At 47.3% G+C, this 19,425-nt stretch overlaps 1 protein-coding gene across 2 annotated transcripts in view; it reads left to right on the top strand.

The window, feature by feature from the left end:
* The first annotated feature begins 1,769 nt into the window (after window positions 1-1,769).
* The window catches only part of NUB1 (negative regulator of ubiquitin like proteins 1), a 32,992-nt gene continuing 15,336 nt past the window's right edge, over window positions 1,770-19,425 (top strand). The window contains exons 1-7 of one of the 2 annotated variants that reach the window (XM_012929601.2): window positions 1,770-1,859; window positions 6,679-6,796; window positions 11,454-11,621; window positions 15,093-15,151; window positions 16,393-16,463; window positions 17,976-18,158; window positions 18,275-18,366. In XM_012929601.2, coding sequence (XP_012785055.1) covers window positions 1,792-1,859; window positions 6,679-6,796; window positions 11,454-11,621; window positions 15,093-15,151; window positions 16,393-16,463; window positions 17,976-18,158; window positions 18,275-18,366 — 759 coding nt within the window. In that variant the 5' untranslated portion in view covers window positions 1,770-1,791. Of the gene's footprint in view, window positions 1,860-1,974; window positions 1,994-6,678; window positions 6,797-11,453; window positions 11,622-15,092; window positions 15,152-16,392; window positions 16,464-17,975; window positions 18,159-18,274; window positions 18,367-19,425 lie in introns of those variants that run through there. The other variant, XM_058681346.1, reaches the window with a different exon arrangement.

Here is a 19,425-nt window from a genome sequence, read left to right as displayed (position 1 = left end):
GTCAGGACATGAACTGGTATCCATATATCATCTTTGTGTGCTTAGAGGTGGAGGATTGGCCAACTGAGCCATCATACCTGGCCTGTAAAATAAATCTTTAACAAAAAGCAGGACTCAAACTCAACTGGACACACACCAGTTAACAGGCCATGCCTCTCTGGCAACTTGGGCATGCGATGGTAAGTCCAGGATATTTTTCCTAAGCCTCTTTGCTGCATCCAGTCCCCAGTCAGCACCAGGTCGTTCTGTGCTTGGCTGAGCTCTGGAACCTCCTTACTGATTCCCTGCATTGGTTCGCCTTGCTCCACTGCCTGATGCATCTACCTGTTGGACTCATGTGCCTTGGACCAGCACTTGCTAAACAGGCCAACCAAAAACCCACTTTCTATAACCATACTCTGCAAAATGCCATGAAGGTAGTTCATCAGCATTGTGAAGCTTGCCAAAGGATGTCTCCTTGAGCAGGGAGGAAAAGTGGTTGATGATAGTTCTCCACTAGCGTGATCTCACTGAGCGCCCACAAGTGGGGTGATTACTATTCCCAAGGAGACAGAGTTTTGAATGGCCTGCACATGTCCCTCTAGGGACAGGAGGGAGGAAGCTGAGGGTGGTCAGCTGTGCTTTCAAACTCTGCCCCTAACTGTTGGAATAGGTGGAATGATGAACTCAGGGCTTTGGAACATAGGGGTTCAACAGCCTCATGCAGTAAACTTCCCGGGTCTGAGACCTACTCTTTCCGTCTTCCCTGTCCATCTACCAAACGCCTTTCTGTCTCTCAAAGCTCTACTCTGTGCTCAACCATCTGCCATGCCTTCCTTCCCAGATCCTTTTAGCAACTCCCTGAAGTTTCATGCATGCTGGTCTTATTTCCTAGCCTAGAGAGCTGAACATAGATCCATAGGTTTCTATTCGCCATAGCGCTGCGCAGAGTGCTTTGGAAGCAGGCAGAACTCCAACAGGTAATGTGGTTCACGGTAGGGACGGGTACCGGCAGTGGCAGAGCCCGCACCAGGCCTAGGTGGCAGGGAGAATTCGGCCTGTGGGACTAGGGAGAGCTGGGCGAGGACCGGCAGGGAGGGGAGACCACCCTAGGGTAAAGGGCTGGAGCGAAGGGGTGGGTCTCAGAGATGAGGACCTATCCTCTCAAGATGCCTGGGTCCTCTCCTGGCTCTAGGGGAAACAAAGGTTCACTTTTCTCGGACCTGGGGCATATTACCGGTGCAGAAGGTTCGCGGACTCCTGGACCTGGAGCACAGCCCAGACACCACTTCCATCCAGCACGCCCAATCCCAATTCCAGACTCCAACTCAACCCCCGGGGCCCTACGCCGCTTAGCTCAGCCCCGCCTTCACGTTAGCCCCGCCTCCTTCAGGCAGCAGCCCCACCCACAGCTCCCCGACCCCGGGCATTGCCCCTGCCACGCCCCCTCTCGCCCTATCCCCGCCTCCTTCAAGCATCAGTTCCACCCACAGCCCGCCAGGCCCAGGCATTGTCTATGCCACGCCCCTCTCGTCCTAGCCCGCCTCCGTGTTAGCCCCGCCTCCTTCAGGCATCAGTCCCACCCACAGCCCGCCAGCCCCGGGCATTGTCTATGCCGCGCCCCTACTCGCTCTAGCCCCGCCCCACTAGTAGCCCCGCCCACCCAGGCTCAGTCCCGCCTCTATTAGCTCGCCTGTGAGACCCCCGCCCTCTATGCCACCCCCCTTCCCCCGCACACACACTCCTTCCGGGCGGCGCGAGGGCGGAGCGGGGACGGGGGCGAGGGCGGGGGCGGGGCTGTCCTTACCCGGAATGAAAACAAACAGCGGCCGCCTCATCCGGGCACTCGGCGGGTCGCGGCCGGCGCGTTGGTGGCGCAGGTGAGGAGGCACGGGGGACCGGTCCCGACGCCGTCTCGGCCGCGCCGGTCGGCGTCCCCGGTGCCTGTCGGCGTCCCCGGGGCGCGGCCTGACGCCTGTCCCCGGCCGGGCGGGCCGCAGCTGCCGCGGCGGAGGTGAGCGGCCCTCTGCGGGGCCCAGCTGGGGCTGGGGCCGGGCTGCGGGACGCGCTGGCCGCCCGCGGCCCTGGGTTTGCTGCCGAGTGGGCGGGGTGGGGGTATTTAAAGCACATTATGTGGTTTTGTGGGGGACCCTCGGGAACGTGCGAATAAATACAATCAACCTGTCGAGCCATCGTGCTTAACTCGTAACACTTGTGCCGAAATAATTACCATGTGGGATTTATTTGCACTCGAAAGCTGGATTTTCTCTGCTGCTTAGCAGAAAGCAATTGATTTTCTCTCGGTTTCTGTATTTCTCACCTCTTTTTTTATTCTCTTATTTTTTTAACACAAGATTTTACTTCTTGTTTTCGCAGGCGAAAATTTAGTATATTTTTCTGTGTGTGTGTGTGTGTGTAATTGAAAATCTCTGGTTCACAAAGCAGGGGCAATGGAGGCGTTCCGAAAGTGAAAATGAAACCTTTCACTTTCAGGTTGAAGCAGTGGTAGTTGAGAATTTTGTCCTGGTTCCTTGGAATGTTTTAGGGCATGCAGAAAACTTTGACTTTTCCATTTAAAAATCGAAAGTTGACTTTTTTTTTTCTGCTTTTGATTTAATCCGTAGTCACTCTTCCATCTGGGAAATTGTGTAAGGTTCCAGGATTTTAGAGGTTGACTCGTAGACCCTGAGGCTGCAGAAGGGCTTCCTGGAGGTAATGCTTCTCTGGGAAGAGGTGTGGACAGGGTCCCTTTTTTATGGCTTGGCTCCTGGAAGCAGTCCCCACGAGCCCACCCTGTGGAGCCCAGGGCTGTGATATTCAGAACTGTTGCAGCTGTCTGAGTAGCGCACAAGGTGGGCTTTGGCACTGAGGTAGGAAGGCCCCTACCTGCAGATACTGAGGGATTTGTGCTGTAAAGCAATTTGTTGCTGCTGAGATTCCTCCAAGATGCATACAGGAGGTGCCTTGGTTGTGTTGATTCCTCCTCCTCCTCTTGATTACTCGATTTATCACCCTCCGCTGATAACAAGGTAGGTTCAAGTTTTCTTTTCCAATTTTTTTTTTTTTTGAGGGACTGAGGGTGTGGCCCATGAGATTAAGTTGCTGCTTGCAATGCTGGCATCTCATGTTGGAGCCATATTGGGGTTCCAAGTCCCAGTTGCCATGCTTTGCTGCCGTGCCTGGGAGGCCACGAGGCAGTCCCCAGCCCCTGGGCTTAATCACTCCCGGCTAGTGCCAGTTGCCTGTCTCCCTCCCTGTCTGTTGCTCTACTTTATAAAAGTAAAGTAATTCTTTTGAAAGACTTACTTATTTGAAGGGCTGAATTACAGCGAGCGAGCGAGCGAGCGAGAGAGAGATCATCTGTTACTTGACTCCCCAACGGGCTGAAATGTCAGGAGCTAGGCTGATCTGAAGCCAAGTGCAGGGGCTTCTCCAGGTCTCACGCGGGCACAGGGTCCCAAGGCTTTGGGCCATCCTCGACTGCTTTCTCAGGCCACAAGCAGGAAGCTGGATGGGAAGTGGAACAGGTGGGACATGAACCAGTTGTGCCCACATGGAATCCTGGCACTGCAGGCAGACGCTTAGCCTATTGTGTACCATGGTGCCAGCCCCAGTAAATAATTTTTTAAGTTATTCATGAAATACTCTTAATCTACCAGACTTGATTTTAAAATTGGGTGAGTTGGATCTTGAAGGATATGGAATACCAGCTGTTAGGATTATTGCTACAAAACCCAAAAGCCAGACGCAGCAAATCACGTAGGAGCTCTTTATTCCAGCTGAGAAAAACAGCTGCATCCTGCGTGGGGAAGAAAGGAAAGGAAAGGGAGAGTAAGTCTGATGACCGCTGCCTGGTGGGAGACAGCCCAGGACCCCCGCCATGTGGCAGGGAGAGCATGTGGGGGAAATGGCCCAGCGTGCAGCACTGGGATGTGGGATGGGGGAAGGCGGCAGCTCTTCAGTCATCACGGTGGGTGTTGATCTGTGCACACTGGGCGTTTGAAACCTTTCTGCCTGACCTCGGCAGAGATACCACTGAGGCTAGAAGCTTTCTTCTGTTGTTTGTGGCCAGAGGGTGGCAGGAAGGAGAGAGAGCCCTGGAACGGGTCTGCTGCTTGGTGTTCTTGGCCCTGGATAAGCTTTCTGGTCCTCCCACGCACTTTGCTCCTTCAGGAGTTGTTTCTGCTCGGCCCAACACCAGCCTTACCTGTAATAACTTTGACTCTCTAGAGATTGTCGTTATCATTCAGGAACTAATAATTGTGCTTTTCTTCCTACTTGTCTGATTTGGCAGACCTTAGAGCACTGCTCTGACACCTGCCAGCTGCTTCATAGCAGCAGGGTAGCACCTGTGATGTGTATGCCGTTGGGTGTACTGTGGAAGAGAATGTAAACGCAGGGGCAGACGAGCAGCAGGGAGCTCCCTGGCAGGGCAGAGTCCCTTATCACTGTCCTCTGTTAGATGGACCAGGTTGTTTACAAACCTAGGGCCTGGGGTTTTTTTTTTCAGCTCTAAAGTGATGATCCAACTGTGTTTGATTTCATTCACGCACTTGTATGTGATATTGTTATTATCATAAGAGATATAAAACTTTCCTAGGTTTTTAAATTTCCTTCTTTTTTTTAAGATTGATTTATTTTTATTGGAAAGTCAGATATACATAGAGGAGGAGAGACAGAGAGGAAGATCTTCCGTCCGATGATTCACTCCCCTAGTGACCGCAACGGCTGGTGCTGGGCCAATCCGAAGCCATGAGCCAGGAACTTCCTCCAGGTCTTCCACACGGGTGCAGGGTCCCAAGGCTTTGGGCCGTCTTCGACTGCTTTCCCAGGCCCCAAGCAGGGAGCTGGATGGGAAGTGGAGCTGCCGGGATTAGAACCGGAGCCCATATGGGATCCTGGCGCGTTCAGGACGAGGAGTTTAGCCACTAGGCCACGCTGCCAGGCCCCGGTTTTTAAATTTTCAATTTAATATTATTGACAGTTCACAAATTTATTTATTTTCATTGGAGAGATTTATAGAGCAAAGGAGAGAAAAAGATCTTGTATTAGCTGGTTCAACCCCAAATGGTTGCAATAGCCAGAACTGAGCCAATCAAAAGCCAAGAGCCAGGAGCTTCTCCCAGGTCTCTCCCATGGGGAGAGTCTCACGGCTTTGGGACTGCTCTCATAGACCACAAGCAGGGAGCTGGAAGGGAAAAGGAGCAGCCAGAGCATGAACCAGTGTCTATATGGGCTGGTGGCACTTGAAGCAGAGGATTAGCTAGTTAGGCCATTGTGCTGGTTCAACTGTGAACATTTCACAGTTCAATCTAGCTTTTTCTTTGTGTTTAGCTGTCATAGTGCTAACCTATTTTGTATTAAATTAGCCAAAGTATGAGAACATTTACAAGTTGAGTTGCATAAGGGATTACAGCGTAAGGATTCATCATACTGTATTTTTTCTTGTAGATCATAGGATAATAGTGGGTTAAGAACTGTGAGAGTATTTGCTGTGTCCTTGCTGTGTATGTGTTGGCACTGGCATTGTGACGCAGCATGTACACGCTGTGTTTGTGTGCTGAGCCACAGACAGTGCCTGCTTCTGCCCTGGCAGCTCTGCTTCCCACCCAGCTCCCTATTTGTGCACCTGGGAAAGCGCAGAGGATTGACCAAGTGGTTGGGCTCCTGAGCCTGTGGAAGACCCAGGTGGAGTTCCAGCCTCCTCGCTTTGACCTGGCCCAGCCCTGGCCATTGTGGCCATTTTGGGGAGTGAATCAGTGGATGAAAGATTCTCTCATCCCTCCCTTCCTTTCCCTCCCTTTCTCTCTCTGCCACTCTGCCTTTCAGATAAATAAGAATAATTTTTTTTAAACAAAATGACATGTTTTATTGGATTGTTTTGTTTCCTGTGAGAGGCAGACAGAATTTCTGTGCATTGATTCACCTCCCAAATGCGTGCAGCGTTTGAGGCTGGGTGGAGCGGGAAGCTCAGAACGAAGAATCCAACCAGTTCGAGTTTCCCATGAGAGTGACAGTGGGCCATCGTTTTTGCTGTTTCTCAAGGTCTAGGTTGGCAGGAAGCTGGAGTCCTGAGCCAGAACCAAGACTTGAACCCCGGTACTTAGATGTGCAGTGTGGCTGTCTTAAAACCCCTAGGCCAAATATATTTTATATTACACTTGCAACATGTGTATATTTAATTGTATATATTTCAGTGTCTGTAGTTTTTTTTTTAAAGATTTATTTTCCCTTGAAAGAGTTACAGGAGAGGAAGAGAGAAAACCTTTCATCTGCTAGTTGACTCCCCAAATGGCTACAGCAGCCAGAGCTGGGCCAGTCTGAAGCTGGAAACCAGGAGCTTCTTCCAGGTCTCTCATGGGGGTGCAGGGGCCCATGGAGTTGAACCTTCCTCCACTGCTTTCCCAGGACATAGGCAGGGAACTGGATCAGAAGTGGAGCTGCCGGGACCCAAATCAGCACCCCTGTGGGATATTGATGCCACAGGTGGAGGGTCAGCTTGCTGTACTACTATGCCAGTCTCAAGTGTGTGTACTTAAAAATCTAGAGCAAAATAAATAAAACCATATTAGTGATTTGGAGTAAATGAGAAGGAATAGAGGAGAACTCTTGTTTACTGTACAATATACAGTGGTTGGCAATTTATACACATTGTTAAATGTGGTATGGGGTTTTATTAATGTATATTTTGGTTTCAAGGATGGCGCAAAAGAAGTATCTTCAAGCAAAACTGACCCAGTTTTTAAGGGAAGACAGAATTCAGCTTTGGAAACCTCCATACACAGATGAAAATAAAGAAGTTGGTTTGGCATTAAAGGTATTTTTACTCAAGAAGAAATTATTAACAGTGATGTGTCTCTCTGCCTTTTGAATAAATAAAAAAATTAAATAGTCTTCATGAGTAGTGTTATAAATCTCCCTGGTAAATAGGATTCCACCGTCATTAGAAACCGCCAGGCAGGCACACAGCATTTGGCATACTCCAAAGCGTATTTGATGAGCAAGTACTCACTTTTTACTAGGAACTGACAAGCTTGTGTTTGTTTACTAATATTTTATTCATGAGATTGTTATTTAATTTTCCCTGCAGATACTATTTTTAATACCATCACTGCGTGACATGAAATTGCTCCTCTGATTTTGACGTGGTGTTGTGGCTGCCCTGGTGCCAATGCCTCGGGCGTAGTGGGGTCTGTGGCTGTCTTTGTGGGCTCTCTGTCCCATCCCCTCTAATCACCTGCTGTGACGCAGTCATTTTCCACACTCTGGCTGTCAGTGTTCGTTTTTCCAAAGTGTGTTTTTCTAACAGTTGTGCCATAGTTTTTTATGGCGTTAGAAATGTCATTTTATGGTGGTGTGTTTTTAGAATTTGAGGTTGGCTTTTCTAGGTAGAAACACTATTTTTTTCTTTAAGATTTATTTTTATTACAAAGTCAGATATACAGAGAGGAGGAGAGACAGAGAGGAAGATCATCCGTCTGATGATTCACTCCCCAAGTGAGAGCCACAACGGGCCGGTGCGCGCCGATCCGAAGCCAGGAGCCAGGAACCTCTTCCGGGTCTCCCACACGGGTACAGTGTCCCAAATCCTTGGGCCGTCCTCGACTGCTTTCCCAGGCCGCAAGCAGGTAGCTGGATGGGAAGTGGAGCTGCCGGGATTAGAACCGGCGCCCATATGGGATCCTGGTGCGTTCAAGGCTAGGACTTTAGCCGCTTGGCCACGTCGCCAGGCCCAGAAACACTATTTTTTTCTTAAGAATTATTTATTTTTGTTTAAAAGACATTTATAGACAAAAGGAGAGACAGAGAAAGATCTTCCATCTGCTGGTTCACTCCGCAAGTGGCCACAACAGCCAGAGCTGGGCTGATGCGAAGCCAGGAGCCAGGAGCTTCTTCTGGGTCTCCCACTTGGGTTCAGGGACCCAAAGCTTTGGGCCATCCTCAACTGCTTTCCCAGGCCACGAGCAGGGGAGCTGGATGGGAAGTGGATCATCTGGGACATGAACTGGTGCCTATGTAGGAGGCTGGTTTTTTTTTTTTTCCAAACATACATACTTTTTTTTTTAAAGGTTTATTATTATTGGAAAGCCGGATATACAGAGAGGAGGAGAGACAGAGAGGAAGATCTTCCGTCTGATGCTTCACTCCCCAAGTGAGCCGCAACGGGCCGGTACGCGCTGGGATTAGAACCGGCGCCCATATGGGATCCCGGGGCGTTGGCCACGCCACCGGGCCCCAAACATACATTTTCATAGACTGAGGACTGTCATGAAGGCATTCTGTTGCCCTGTGTGGTGACACGGTGACGCCCTTGGAAGGTGGCATACTGTCAGCATACTAGTTGTGTTTCTGGCAGGCCGCTCACTTTTCATTTTTACAACCTACCTTTCAGCCTTAATTCTGAATTTGCTTGTTTTGTATAATCCTTTAGGCTTGGAAACTAGGGGTGCTGTGATAACAAAAACATTTCCTTCTTGTCAGTTTCTGGGCGGTGAGAGTGGTAAGAGCGTTTTGTGTTTCAATAAAGCTCGGTGATCGCTGTAGTTTCAGGATAGGGCTTGGTTGGGTGCTTGGAACTTCGAGCCCTACCTCCTGGCTTTGGGGGATGGGCAGGTCAAGAGATGATGTTAATTGATCATGCCTGTGTACGTGATCATATCCGGTACAGTGTCCCGACTGACGGAGACGGGCGAACACACCCAGATCTCAGAGGGTGGTAGACCCCAGCAGCACAGGGGAGCCTTCCAGTCCTAGCTTAGTACCTCTTCATCTAAGTGTTTATTTATATGCTTTGGAAGAAGCTAAAACAATAATTTTAGTGTTTATCTGGACTGCTGTCACACATTGAACCTGAAGGAGGTTTCAGAAATTCTTGACTTTGTGGTGGACGTGGGGACCAGATTGTGGGCAGCAGGTGCCTGAGGTGAGAGTGTTCCGCGGGCCTGAGCCCTGGGCCTGTGGAATCTACTGCTGTCTATGTAGTTAGTGACAAAATTGATTGGTAAGACGCCCAGTTGACATCAGGAGGGAGGAAATAAAACCCCTCACTATGGAATTAGATTTTCTAGAAGATTATCTTAAAATGGGTTAAAAAAACGTTTGTGTTTCCTGGGGCTGAAAATGACACGTACTGCTGGGTTGAAAGGAGTGTGTGGCGTGGGGAGCCCTGTCTGATGAGCTGGGAACCAGAATGTTTTTGATTTTCAGGTATGGGAGTATTGGCCCATGCTTCACCAGTTTCACAGCCCTAACCTGAAAATCTAAAATCCAAAATGCTCCCCCAAATGGTGACATTAAAAAAATGTTGGCTTTCAGATATAAGTGCCAGGTTATGAATATTTTGCCTGTTTTATGGTCATGTGTCACTTACCAAGGTTTTGTTCTGAGAAACAGTTTGAGATGGTTTTGCTGTTGCACAAACCTCGGTGTGTAGTCTGCTGCACATCCACGCTGTGTAGTCTGCTGCACATCCACGCTGTGTATTAATTTTTTCCCTATGCTCATGCTGAACAAAGCAGCATAGAGTTAGATCCAGCACCTGAGCAAATGAGGTGTGTAGCAGCGCAGGTGCTGGAGCTGTCTGAGCTTGCTGCTGCCTAATGCAGCGTGCTGTTCTGGAGCACACTGTTTCCATAAGCAGAAGATGCTCTGACGTAATGATGCAACTGTGGGACAGGAAGCGTGTAAATCATAAATGGCGTAGTTTACTGTCACATATTGTGCATAATATGCTTATATGTATTCTACTTTTAAATGACTGGCTTGTTAAACAGCATTACCACAGACCTGCTTGTCCCCCTTGTCATGGAGGCTGTGATGTCAGTAGACCAGAGGAGCTTCTCCACTCTATGACAGACTTAGGGAATCACTGCCCGTCATCCTTAGGCAGTGCAGAACTGTAATCAAATGAAAAAACTGGGGAAAATGCAGTTTTGATAATACTTTAAATGTCATGATTAGAATGCATTATGAATAGGCTTATATTTCAAAAATAAAATATTCTGATTTCTGTGTTATAACTTTTTCTTTTTGAAAGATTTAATGTTTTTTGAAAGGCAGAATTACACCAGAGAGAAGAGAGACAGGGAGAGATTTTCCATCCTCTGGTTCACTGCCCAAGTGGCTGCCACACCCAAAAGAGCCGAGAACTTCTTCTGGGTCTCCCATGTGGCTACAGGAGTCCTCACACTAAGGCCATTCTCTGCTGCTTTGCCAGGCCACTAGCAGGGAGCAGAATCAGAAGTAGAGCGGCGGGATTTGAACCCACATTCATTTAGGTTACTGGCTCCACTGGCAGAGGTTTTATATGCTACACCGTAATGTTGGCCCCAATATATCTGTCTTGAATATATTCCCTATTGTAAACATGCATTTTTGCCATAATTTTTAAGTGGGAATAGTAATGTGTTATAAATGTAATGGCACTTTGGAATTAGGGTTTTTCAGAGAGTTTTTGCTTTGTAGGATTTTAATGGGACATTAGGTCTCAGATACAGGGATTCTTTGTCAGGGAAAAACCGTGTCTCCATTGTGGTGTAATTGCTTGGTCATATTTCTTGGGAGGCCCCTAAAATCTTGCAAAGTTTCCTTCTTGATTTGGAGGCTGTTCATGGCAAATAATTTTTCAGTAGGTACCAGTGTTTAACAGGTTTTCATTGGGCAGGTGTTGTGGTATTGCAGGTTAAGCCTCTTGGGGTGTCTGTATGTGTAATGGCGTGCTGGGCATCAAGTCCTGCTTCGCTTCTGTTCCAGCTTCCTACTAGCGCCTGCCTCGTAGCTCAATGACTAGGGTTCCTGCCCCCATGCAGGGAAGTAGGACCGAGTTCTAGGCTCCTGGCTTTGGCTCAGGTCAGCCCATCACTTGCAGGGATTTGGTGTGTAAACCTGTCCATGGAGGATTCTCTCTCTCTCTTTAAAAGATTTGTTTATATGTGAGACAGATTTTTACAGAGAGGGAGAAGCAGAGACAGAGAGGTCTTCCATCTGCTGATTCACTCCTCAAATGACTGCAATGGCCAGAGGTGAATTGTTTGGAACCTGAGAGCCAGGAGCTTCTTCCTGGCCTCTCGTGTGGGTGAAGTGACCCCAAGGACTTGAACCATCCTCCGCTGCTTTCCCAGGCCATTAGTAGAGAGCTGGATCAGAAGTGGAGCAGCCAGGAATCCAGTATGTGCCCATTGAGATGCTACCACCTGCAGGTAGAAGATTAACCCTTTGTGCCCCTGCACTGGCCACAGGAAGGTTTCTATTATTTTGCCTTTCAAATAAATAAAAAAAAAATTATTTAACAAACAAACAAAAAAAAGGAAAACTATTTGGCGTTTGACCTAGCAATTAATATCCTACATGCTGTATTGAAATACTTGAGTTTGATTTCTGGATTGCTGTGGGGTCTTTCATGGCCTAGTCTGTGTTCTGTTGGCCTGCTGGAGTTGATGCTGTACTGATCTGTCTTTTTTGATTTCTTTCCGCAGGACCTTGCTAAGAAGTACTCTGACAGGCTAGATTGTTGTGAAAATGAAGTAGAAAAGATAATAGAAGAAATACGTTGCAAAGCAGTTGAGCGTGGAACAGGAAATGAAAATTATAAAACAACAGGAATTGCTAGAATTGAGGTGTTTTTACCTTCCAAACTAAGAAAAGTGAGTAATTTCACCCCCATTTGTTATTAATAGTTCTTTTTTGAAAGGTTTATTTATTTTTATTTTTATTATACTAAAGCTAAAGCCTTTTTTTTTTCTTAAGGTTTGTTATTTTTTACTGGAAAGGCAGATTTACGGAGAGGAGAGACAGAGAAAGATCTTCTGTTTGCTGGTTCACTCCCCAGATTGCCACAACGGCTGGAACTGAGCCGATGCGAAGCCTATAGCCAGGAGCTTCTTCCGGGTCTCTCATGTGGTCTCAGGGTCCCAAGGCTTTGGGCCATCCTCAGTTGTTTTCTCAGGCTCCAAGCAAGAAGCTGGATGGGAAGTGGAGCAGCCAGAACATGAACTGGAACATGAACCCATATGGGATCCTGGCACTTGAAAGGAGAGAATTAGTCGATTGAGCCATTGTTCTGGGTCCAAATAATTATTTTTATAAAACTATAATTCAAAGTTAAAGTTCTCTTAGGTTATTTTACATGTTGAGCCTTTGTCATCTTAACAGTTAATGTTGGACCCAGCACGATGGCCCAGTGGCTAAAATCCTCACTTTGCAGGTGCTGGGATCCCATATGGGTGCAGGTTCATGTCCTGGCTGTTCCACTTCCCATCCAGCTCCCTGCTTGTGTCCTGGGAAAGCAGTGGCGGATGGCCCAAAGCCTTGGAACCCTGCACCCAAGTGGGAGACCTGGAAGCAGGTCTTGGCTCCTGGCTTCAGATCAGCTCAGCTCCAACAGTTGCTGCCACTTGGCAAGTGAACCAGCAGACTGATCTTTCTCTCTGTCTCTCCTTCTCTCTGTAAACCTGCCTTTCCAGAAAAAAATAAATAAATAAATGAATCTTTAACTTTTCTTAAAAAGTTACAGATTCTTAACCTGGAGCCTTGTCGAGGCAGGCGCCTTCATCTAGACTTGCCAGCATCACATATATGCACAGCAGAGTATTTCTCTTGCTAGAGTCTGGCTGTTCACAAATAATGTAGGAGAAAAGAAGACTATAGGCTCCGGGCTCTGGATTGGCTGAGCTCCAGCTGTTGTAGCTATGTGGGGAGTAAGCCAGCTGGTGAAAGTTCTGTCTGTCTCTCTATCCATAAATCTGCCTTTCCAATACAAATTAATCTTTAGAAAACCTGAAGTCCTTTTTTTTTTTCTTAAGTAGTGGGAGCATCCCAGAGGAAGTTTTCCATTTCCTGTTCTAGTGGAAGTCAGGGCGGTCAGCTGCGACAGGCTGTGTCATCTTGACCACATCCTCAGTATCCCTGTTCAGAAGTATTGCTGTGGCCAGACATCCAAGGTGGCCGACCTCTCGGAACTGACTGGTGCTGTTTCTCTCAGAATACAAGCATGTGTGAGGATACTGTAAAGGATTTGTAGAAAATAGAATTTAAAAATGAATTTGGGAGTGGACATTTGGCCCAATAATGTTGCTTGGGCCAGCCCATCGCATATTGGGATGTCTGGATTTAAGAGCTAGCCTCATGTGCTTAGACTGGGTCTCCTCAGTTGCTGATGCTTGTGCAGTTCATAGCATGCCCAGATGCACATGGGCGATAGGACAACCAGCTCATCTAGGCCAGCAGGGGACTGCCTTGTTAGAGGATGAAAAGCAGAACAGGTTGGACAACTGTCCTCGCCAAGCTTTGCAATAAGTGTCTGGGTCTGAGGATGCATACTGCAATAGACTTCATCAGCCAAGAGACCTTGGAAAGATGTCTTCAACCTTGGTGCAACAAAGCCAGTGACCTCTCTGAGCTACCCAAACCACTCAGTGCCCTTGGGACACTCTTCCCCCATGGGGTCTCTGAGGCGTCATCAAAGGACTGGCCCCCATCCCCAGATGCTGATGTAGTTCCACAGCAAGGGATGGTTCCTCCACCCCCCCAAACAGACCAGGAAAACAAAAAGAGCTAGGGGGAAGGTGGGGAGACCAGGCTTCATTTCCTGTTTTAACTTCTTGCTAATGTGTATCCTGGGAAACAACAGGTGATGGCCCAAGTTTTGGGGCTCATGCCACCTCATGGGTGATGTGGATTGTCTGTCTGCTGGCTCCCTCCTGGTACAGCCCTAGATGCTGCTGTTTGTTATCGGAACCAGCAGATAGGAGACAGCTGTGTCCTCTGTTGCCCTGGGTGTTTATGTCTGCCTTTCAAATAAAAAATATATTTTTCAAAGGTAAGTTTCGGTGTGGGCAGAGATACACACATGGCACACTGAAGTGTGATCCCTGGCTCCGACTCCAGATGGCAGCTTCATGGTGTGCAGCCCCTTGGGAGCCGTGGTGCTGGCTCCAGTGACTGAGTTCTGGCACCACAGTCGAATTCCTGGCTCCCAGTTTCAGTCCCTACATTTGGGAAATGAATTAGTAAATAGAAACTCACTCTTTCTCTGTCTCTCAAATAATTACATTTTAAAAATTAAAAAGGAAAAAAGCTTAATTTGATAGGTAAAATTTTTAAATCTGCATGCACGGGGTCTTCAGAAGAGTGTCATTAAAAAAATGTATATTGTGAATAAACAGTGGACTTCAGATTGCCACAATGGCCGGAGCCGAGCCGATCCAAAGCCAGGAGCCAGGAGCTTCTGGGTCTTCCACATGGGTGCAGGGTTCCAAGGCTTGGGACCGTCCTCCACTACTTTCCCAGGCCACACGCTGGGAGTAGAATGGAAAGTGGAGCAGCCAGGATACAAACCGGTACCCATATGGGATCCTAGCGCATGTAAGGCGAGGACTTTAGCCACTAGGCTACCATGCTGGGCCCATACATTTGTTTTAAGTCTATTTTCCACAGCCTTTTTGTAGTACCCTGAAACTTGCACATAAGTGTTCCTAATACTGCTATGCACAGTAGCCAAAGTGTTACTCAGTGGAAGTCTGGGACAGTACAGTACAGCCGTGTGACAGAAAACTGTTAACAGAGTGGAACTCTGATACTGTTCAGTTGGTTGAACCTCACAGACAAACTGAGTGCAAAAGGCTGCATGTTACATTACATGATCCCATTTATGTGAAATGTTGAGGATAGGAAAGCCTGTAGGGGCAGCAGATGGCTGAGTGGCTGCAGGGCCTGGGAGCTGGGAAAGGGAAGAAGTTAGGGGGTGCAGTGTGGCGTTTGGGGGATGATTGGAATGCTCTGAAATTTGATTATAATGCTTGCTGGTGGGCACTGGGCATCTCTGCCTGCTGGTGGACCTTGCTGGTGGTCACTGGGCATCCCTGCCTGCTGGTGGACCTTGCCGGTGGTCACTGGGCATCTCTGCCTGCTGGTGGGCCTTGCTGGTGCCCCTGAATGACATTCTGGGTTATGTTTTCTACATCGTTTCTCCCAGTGGGCAGTTTTTGTTCTTAACCAGTGTCCTCACTTCAGCTAATGTCCTCTCATTAGCTTTCCTGATTTCATAGATCATGTAATAACACCAAAAAGTGTTAAATTCAAGTGAATTTTGTTTTGTTTGTATTGTCATTCAATAGGATAGGAAGAACCTGATGGAGACCCGACTGGATATCAGTGGCAGAGAACTGAGGTCCAAGTAAGTATATGTGGGTATGTGTCCCAGGTTCTCACTTCCTCCTTCTGGGGTATTTTGTAAGATAGGTGGGGCACGTATTATCTTTATTTTTAAGAAAAGGAAATAGAGGCTTTGAGGTGGAAGAACTTATTTGGACTCAAGATGTGTAGGGAAGTGGTACAGAGAGAACTTCATTCTTTTTACTTCCTGGTGTAACTTTAGATCAGATGAGTCGTCCTTGCCCAGCAAATAGTAGGTACGCAGTTCATGTTTGAATGGAAGGGACACGTGAATGATAGAGATAGCAGACAACCTGGTATTTGGCACATCGTTAGTTCTGAAATGTAGTCCTAGGCGTGCCTTGACCTTCAGCACAGTGTTTTAGCTTATTTCAGGCTGTTGGACCAGCCATTAGGAAGAGTAGACCTGACTATAGCATGCTTGTGGAGTCTTAACTGGAAGGCCTGGGCAGTTACTTCTTCTGCTTGTAAATTGTTATGTGACGAGTATTTTGAACTGCTTCCAGAACCAGCCACTCAGTGTTTTGTCAACCGATTTTTATTGTTTTCTTCTTTAGTCTAATCAGACTGTTGCATTGATTGTATTGCATTGATGCGTCATTGATCTAGCACACATAAATAGTGAGCTTGGGACGGGTTCCGTAGGAGCTCCTCGCGGGATCCCACAGAGGGGATAAGGGCCAGGTTTTCTCCTGATGTACAGCAGGGACCTTCCTGTGAAAACAGCCACATAGCGCTGTGATGTCCACCTTCTGGAGAAGGACCCGTCTGTTACACACTATGAAATAGCTGTTTGTTAAGCTAGTTTCCTCTTCATGCCCACACAGTAAGGGTCAGAGCCAGGAACCAAGGAACTCCTTCCAGGTCAGGGTCAGAGCCGGGAACCAAGGAACTCCTTCCGGGTCAAGGTTAGAGCCGGGAAACTAGGAACTCCATCCAAGTTATCGACATGGATAGCATAATCCTGATTAGTTGAACCGTGACCCCCTGCTTCCCAGGGTCTGTGGGCAGGAAGCTGGAAATAGGGACTGGACTTAGGAGTGAAACCCAGACACTCTAATATAATATGGGACACTGCCATGTTTGCTGCTTGGCTGACTACCTGCTCCAAGCCAGCTTTCTTGTAAAGTGATGTTCATGAGTGAGCTGGTTGAGGTACAAAATAACCATCATGTTTAACATCTTCTAGTGGATACTAATATTTGTTTTCCTACAGTTTTCACTGGTTTTATTATTTTACAGAATAGCTGAAACCTTTGGATTTCAAGAAAATTATATCAAAATTGTCATAAACAAGAAACAGCTCCAACTAGGTATGTTATGGCAAGTTTTCCCAAGCAAACTAATACAGAAATAATGAGTTTCTTTTTTCTTAGCTTTATGACACCTACAATCCAAACCGAATTATTTTGGAATTTTACTAACATAAAAATGTGTAATAGAAAATAACTTTCTAGTATTTGCTGTATGCTGTTTCCTAATGGGAAAAAGAAAAAAGATACTGACTGTTGATCTTATAAAATGTTGCTGAATGGAAATCTAGGTGTGCTGGGAGGATGAGAGGCACTCCAGTAAATTCTCCCTGAAAAAGAAGAGCTGAAGCTGAGACAGCAGGGGACAGGTTGCAGTGGGGAATGTTCTGGATTAAGAGAGCTTCCCAGTGACAAGCCCAGTGTGGCTGAGTGCGTAAAGTGAGGCGCTTTGCAGAGATGGAGGGCAGGCAGAAGTGCTGCTGGACCCTGTTGCAGTGTTCCCAGCCAGGCGCAGTTTTGTCAACCAGAGCTGGGGTGACACTTTGACACAGCTAGAAGCCCTTTTTGGTTGTGGTGATTTGGAGGAAGGTTGTGCTACTGTCATTGATTGGGTGCAGGAGGCCAGCTACCGCAGACAGCAGTGCGCAGGGCAGCCCTCTCAGAGGGACTGTGAGCCCAGGCTATCACGAGTGTTGCTGTTGAGAACCCTGGACTAGACGTGCCTTCTCCCACATGAGAGCAATGGGAAGGCATTTGTGCTGGGCAGTGACACGTGCTCATATTTTGTGTTAAGGATCGCTTTGGCTGCAGGAGGGGAGTGTGCTTTGGCTGCAGGAGGGGAGTGTGCTTCAAGGAAACAAGTGTGCACTTGGGGGAACGTGAGCTGTTGCAGCAGTTGAGGCAAGCACCCCTAGCCTCCTCACTTTGCTGTGGGTTCCTGTGGTCTCCAGAGTCATGTTCACACTTCTTGCCTTGATGTGGTATCCTGTGACCCTTCTGGATATACTTGCCTTCCTTTCTAGCACCCCATCTCTAGCCATTTCCCATTACATGTATATGTGGAGCTGTCAAAAAGCTCATGAAAAAAATGCCAACTATGAAGAAACTGTGCTTAGATTTCGAAAATTTTAGCACCAAAATAAACTTACCTTTTAGTTTCATTTCTCTGTGACTTTTGAGGTACTCTAATCTGTAAGGGCTTAGGACCAGTTTTGTTTTTCTTCCAGCATCCCCTGCCACACAGCCTGCCTAGTGATCCACAGATGCAGGGTCCCAAGGCTTTGGGCTGTCCTTGGCTGTTTTTCCAGGCCACAAGCAGGGAGCTGGGTGGGAAGCAGTGCCGCTGGGGTTAGAACTGGCGCCCATATGGGATGCCAGCAATTTCAGGGCGAGGACTTTAGCCATTAGGCTGCTGCGCTGGGCCTATTTAAACACCTTCTTACCAGATGTCTGGCATGGTGGTTTGCAGATGTTAGTGCAGGTTTAGTACAGGTTCTGTATTTCATTTAATACAGAAACGGACTGATTAATATGATGGTTCTTTTGATAACATGGCAATTTGGGTTTTTACAGAAAACAGCCTTGAAGAACAAGGAGTGACTCACAATGTAAAAGCGATGGTGCTTGAGTTAAAACAGTCTGAAGAGGACGTCAGGAAAAACTTCCAGGTAGAGGAAGAGGAACAAAATGAGGCTGAATTAAAAGAAAAACAGATTCAGAGGACCAAGCGAGGACTCGAGATCCTTGCAGAGAGAGGTATGGGGACCTGGGGTGCACAGCCTACAGCGCTGCAAGGTGGCAGGAGGGCAGCAGGCGTTGGTGCCGTCAGGCTGCTGACTGGTGCACTGATGGAGTTCCTTGTGTGCTTGCAGCTGAGATGGTCGTGGATCCTGAGACGACACCATACTTAGATATAACTAATCAGACGGGCAGATCAATCCGAATTCCCCCGTCGGAAAGAAAGGTGAGTACCTGTCTGGGTTTGTAGTCAGGAACATAAGTGGCTTTCTAGTTGTTTTACCTTGGGGATGTCATGAGAGAAACAGTTGTTTGTCTCCAAACTTATCAGAGGAGAAGATAGCCATGTGGTGAGTAGTTGCATACAGTCGGCCTCAGCTTCCTGTAGTGTGCTGTGAGTTGTATACAGCAGTAGTTTTCTGCCATGCCTCAGTGACATGACCCGCTGGCTCCCTGTGGCTGCAGGTTTGGTTTGATTTTCTTTTCTAGGGAGATGTGTTCCATAAGTGAGGATCAGGCTATGGGGCTGGAGAGTAAGCAGCAGGTGGTCCCAGCCCCTCGCTGCTTCCTTACGCCCCATCGCTGTCGTGGGAGCTGGAGGTGACAGCACTTCTACACACCGGACGTGGCGAGCAGGCCTTCAGCTTTCTACAGCTGCAGCCTGAGTTCAGTCCCTGAGCTGGGTGCCAGTGCGTCTTCGAGTGAAGAGCTCTGATGGCTCAGCTAGGCTAACTTTCCTCTTTAAAGGACAATTTCAAGTGGCCTTCACCTGTTTGATTCTTTCATTTAAAATTAAGGGTTAAAGTTAACTTTTAATAGAACTTTGTGGATTGATGTTTGTTTTTTGAAAATGTTGATTATTTGCTCACTGCTCATTTTACATGAATACATCTAGCTTCTTTGGAAAACTGTTATTGAGCCTGACTTGTATAAAATTCAAATCTAAAAAAAAAAAAAATAAGCTTGAAAAAATTTTGGGTTAGCTTCTAAAAGTTGTTTTGGAAGTACAATTTACGATTACTTCAGAAAAAACCTGATTAAAACATGAAATGAATTACCTTTTTTAGAATAAGTATAAGCATTATTGGCTGCTTTCTAATAAGCTTAGTCTTAAAAGTTACTAGCAGCAGGTACTAAGGTAAACTGCTACTTAGGACAGTGCCAGGCACATTAAATGGAGTGCTTGTTTTCAGTATATAAATGAGATAAAATGCTAGTTACATTTTCCTTAATTTTGGCTTTTTAGGTTTGAGTTGTGATTTGTTTTGTACTTTTTTTTTCTTTT

Source organism: Ochotona princeps, chromosome 25 (assembly GCF_030435755.1).
Source record: "Ochotona princeps isolate mOchPri1 chromosome 25, mOchPri1.hap1, whole genome shotgun sequence".
NCBI classification, from domain to species: domain Eukaryota; kingdom Metazoa; phylum Chordata; class Mammalia; order Lagomorpha; family Ochotonidae; genus Ochotona; species Ochotona princeps.
This window is presented reverse-complemented; position numbering and strand designations above follow the sequence as displayed.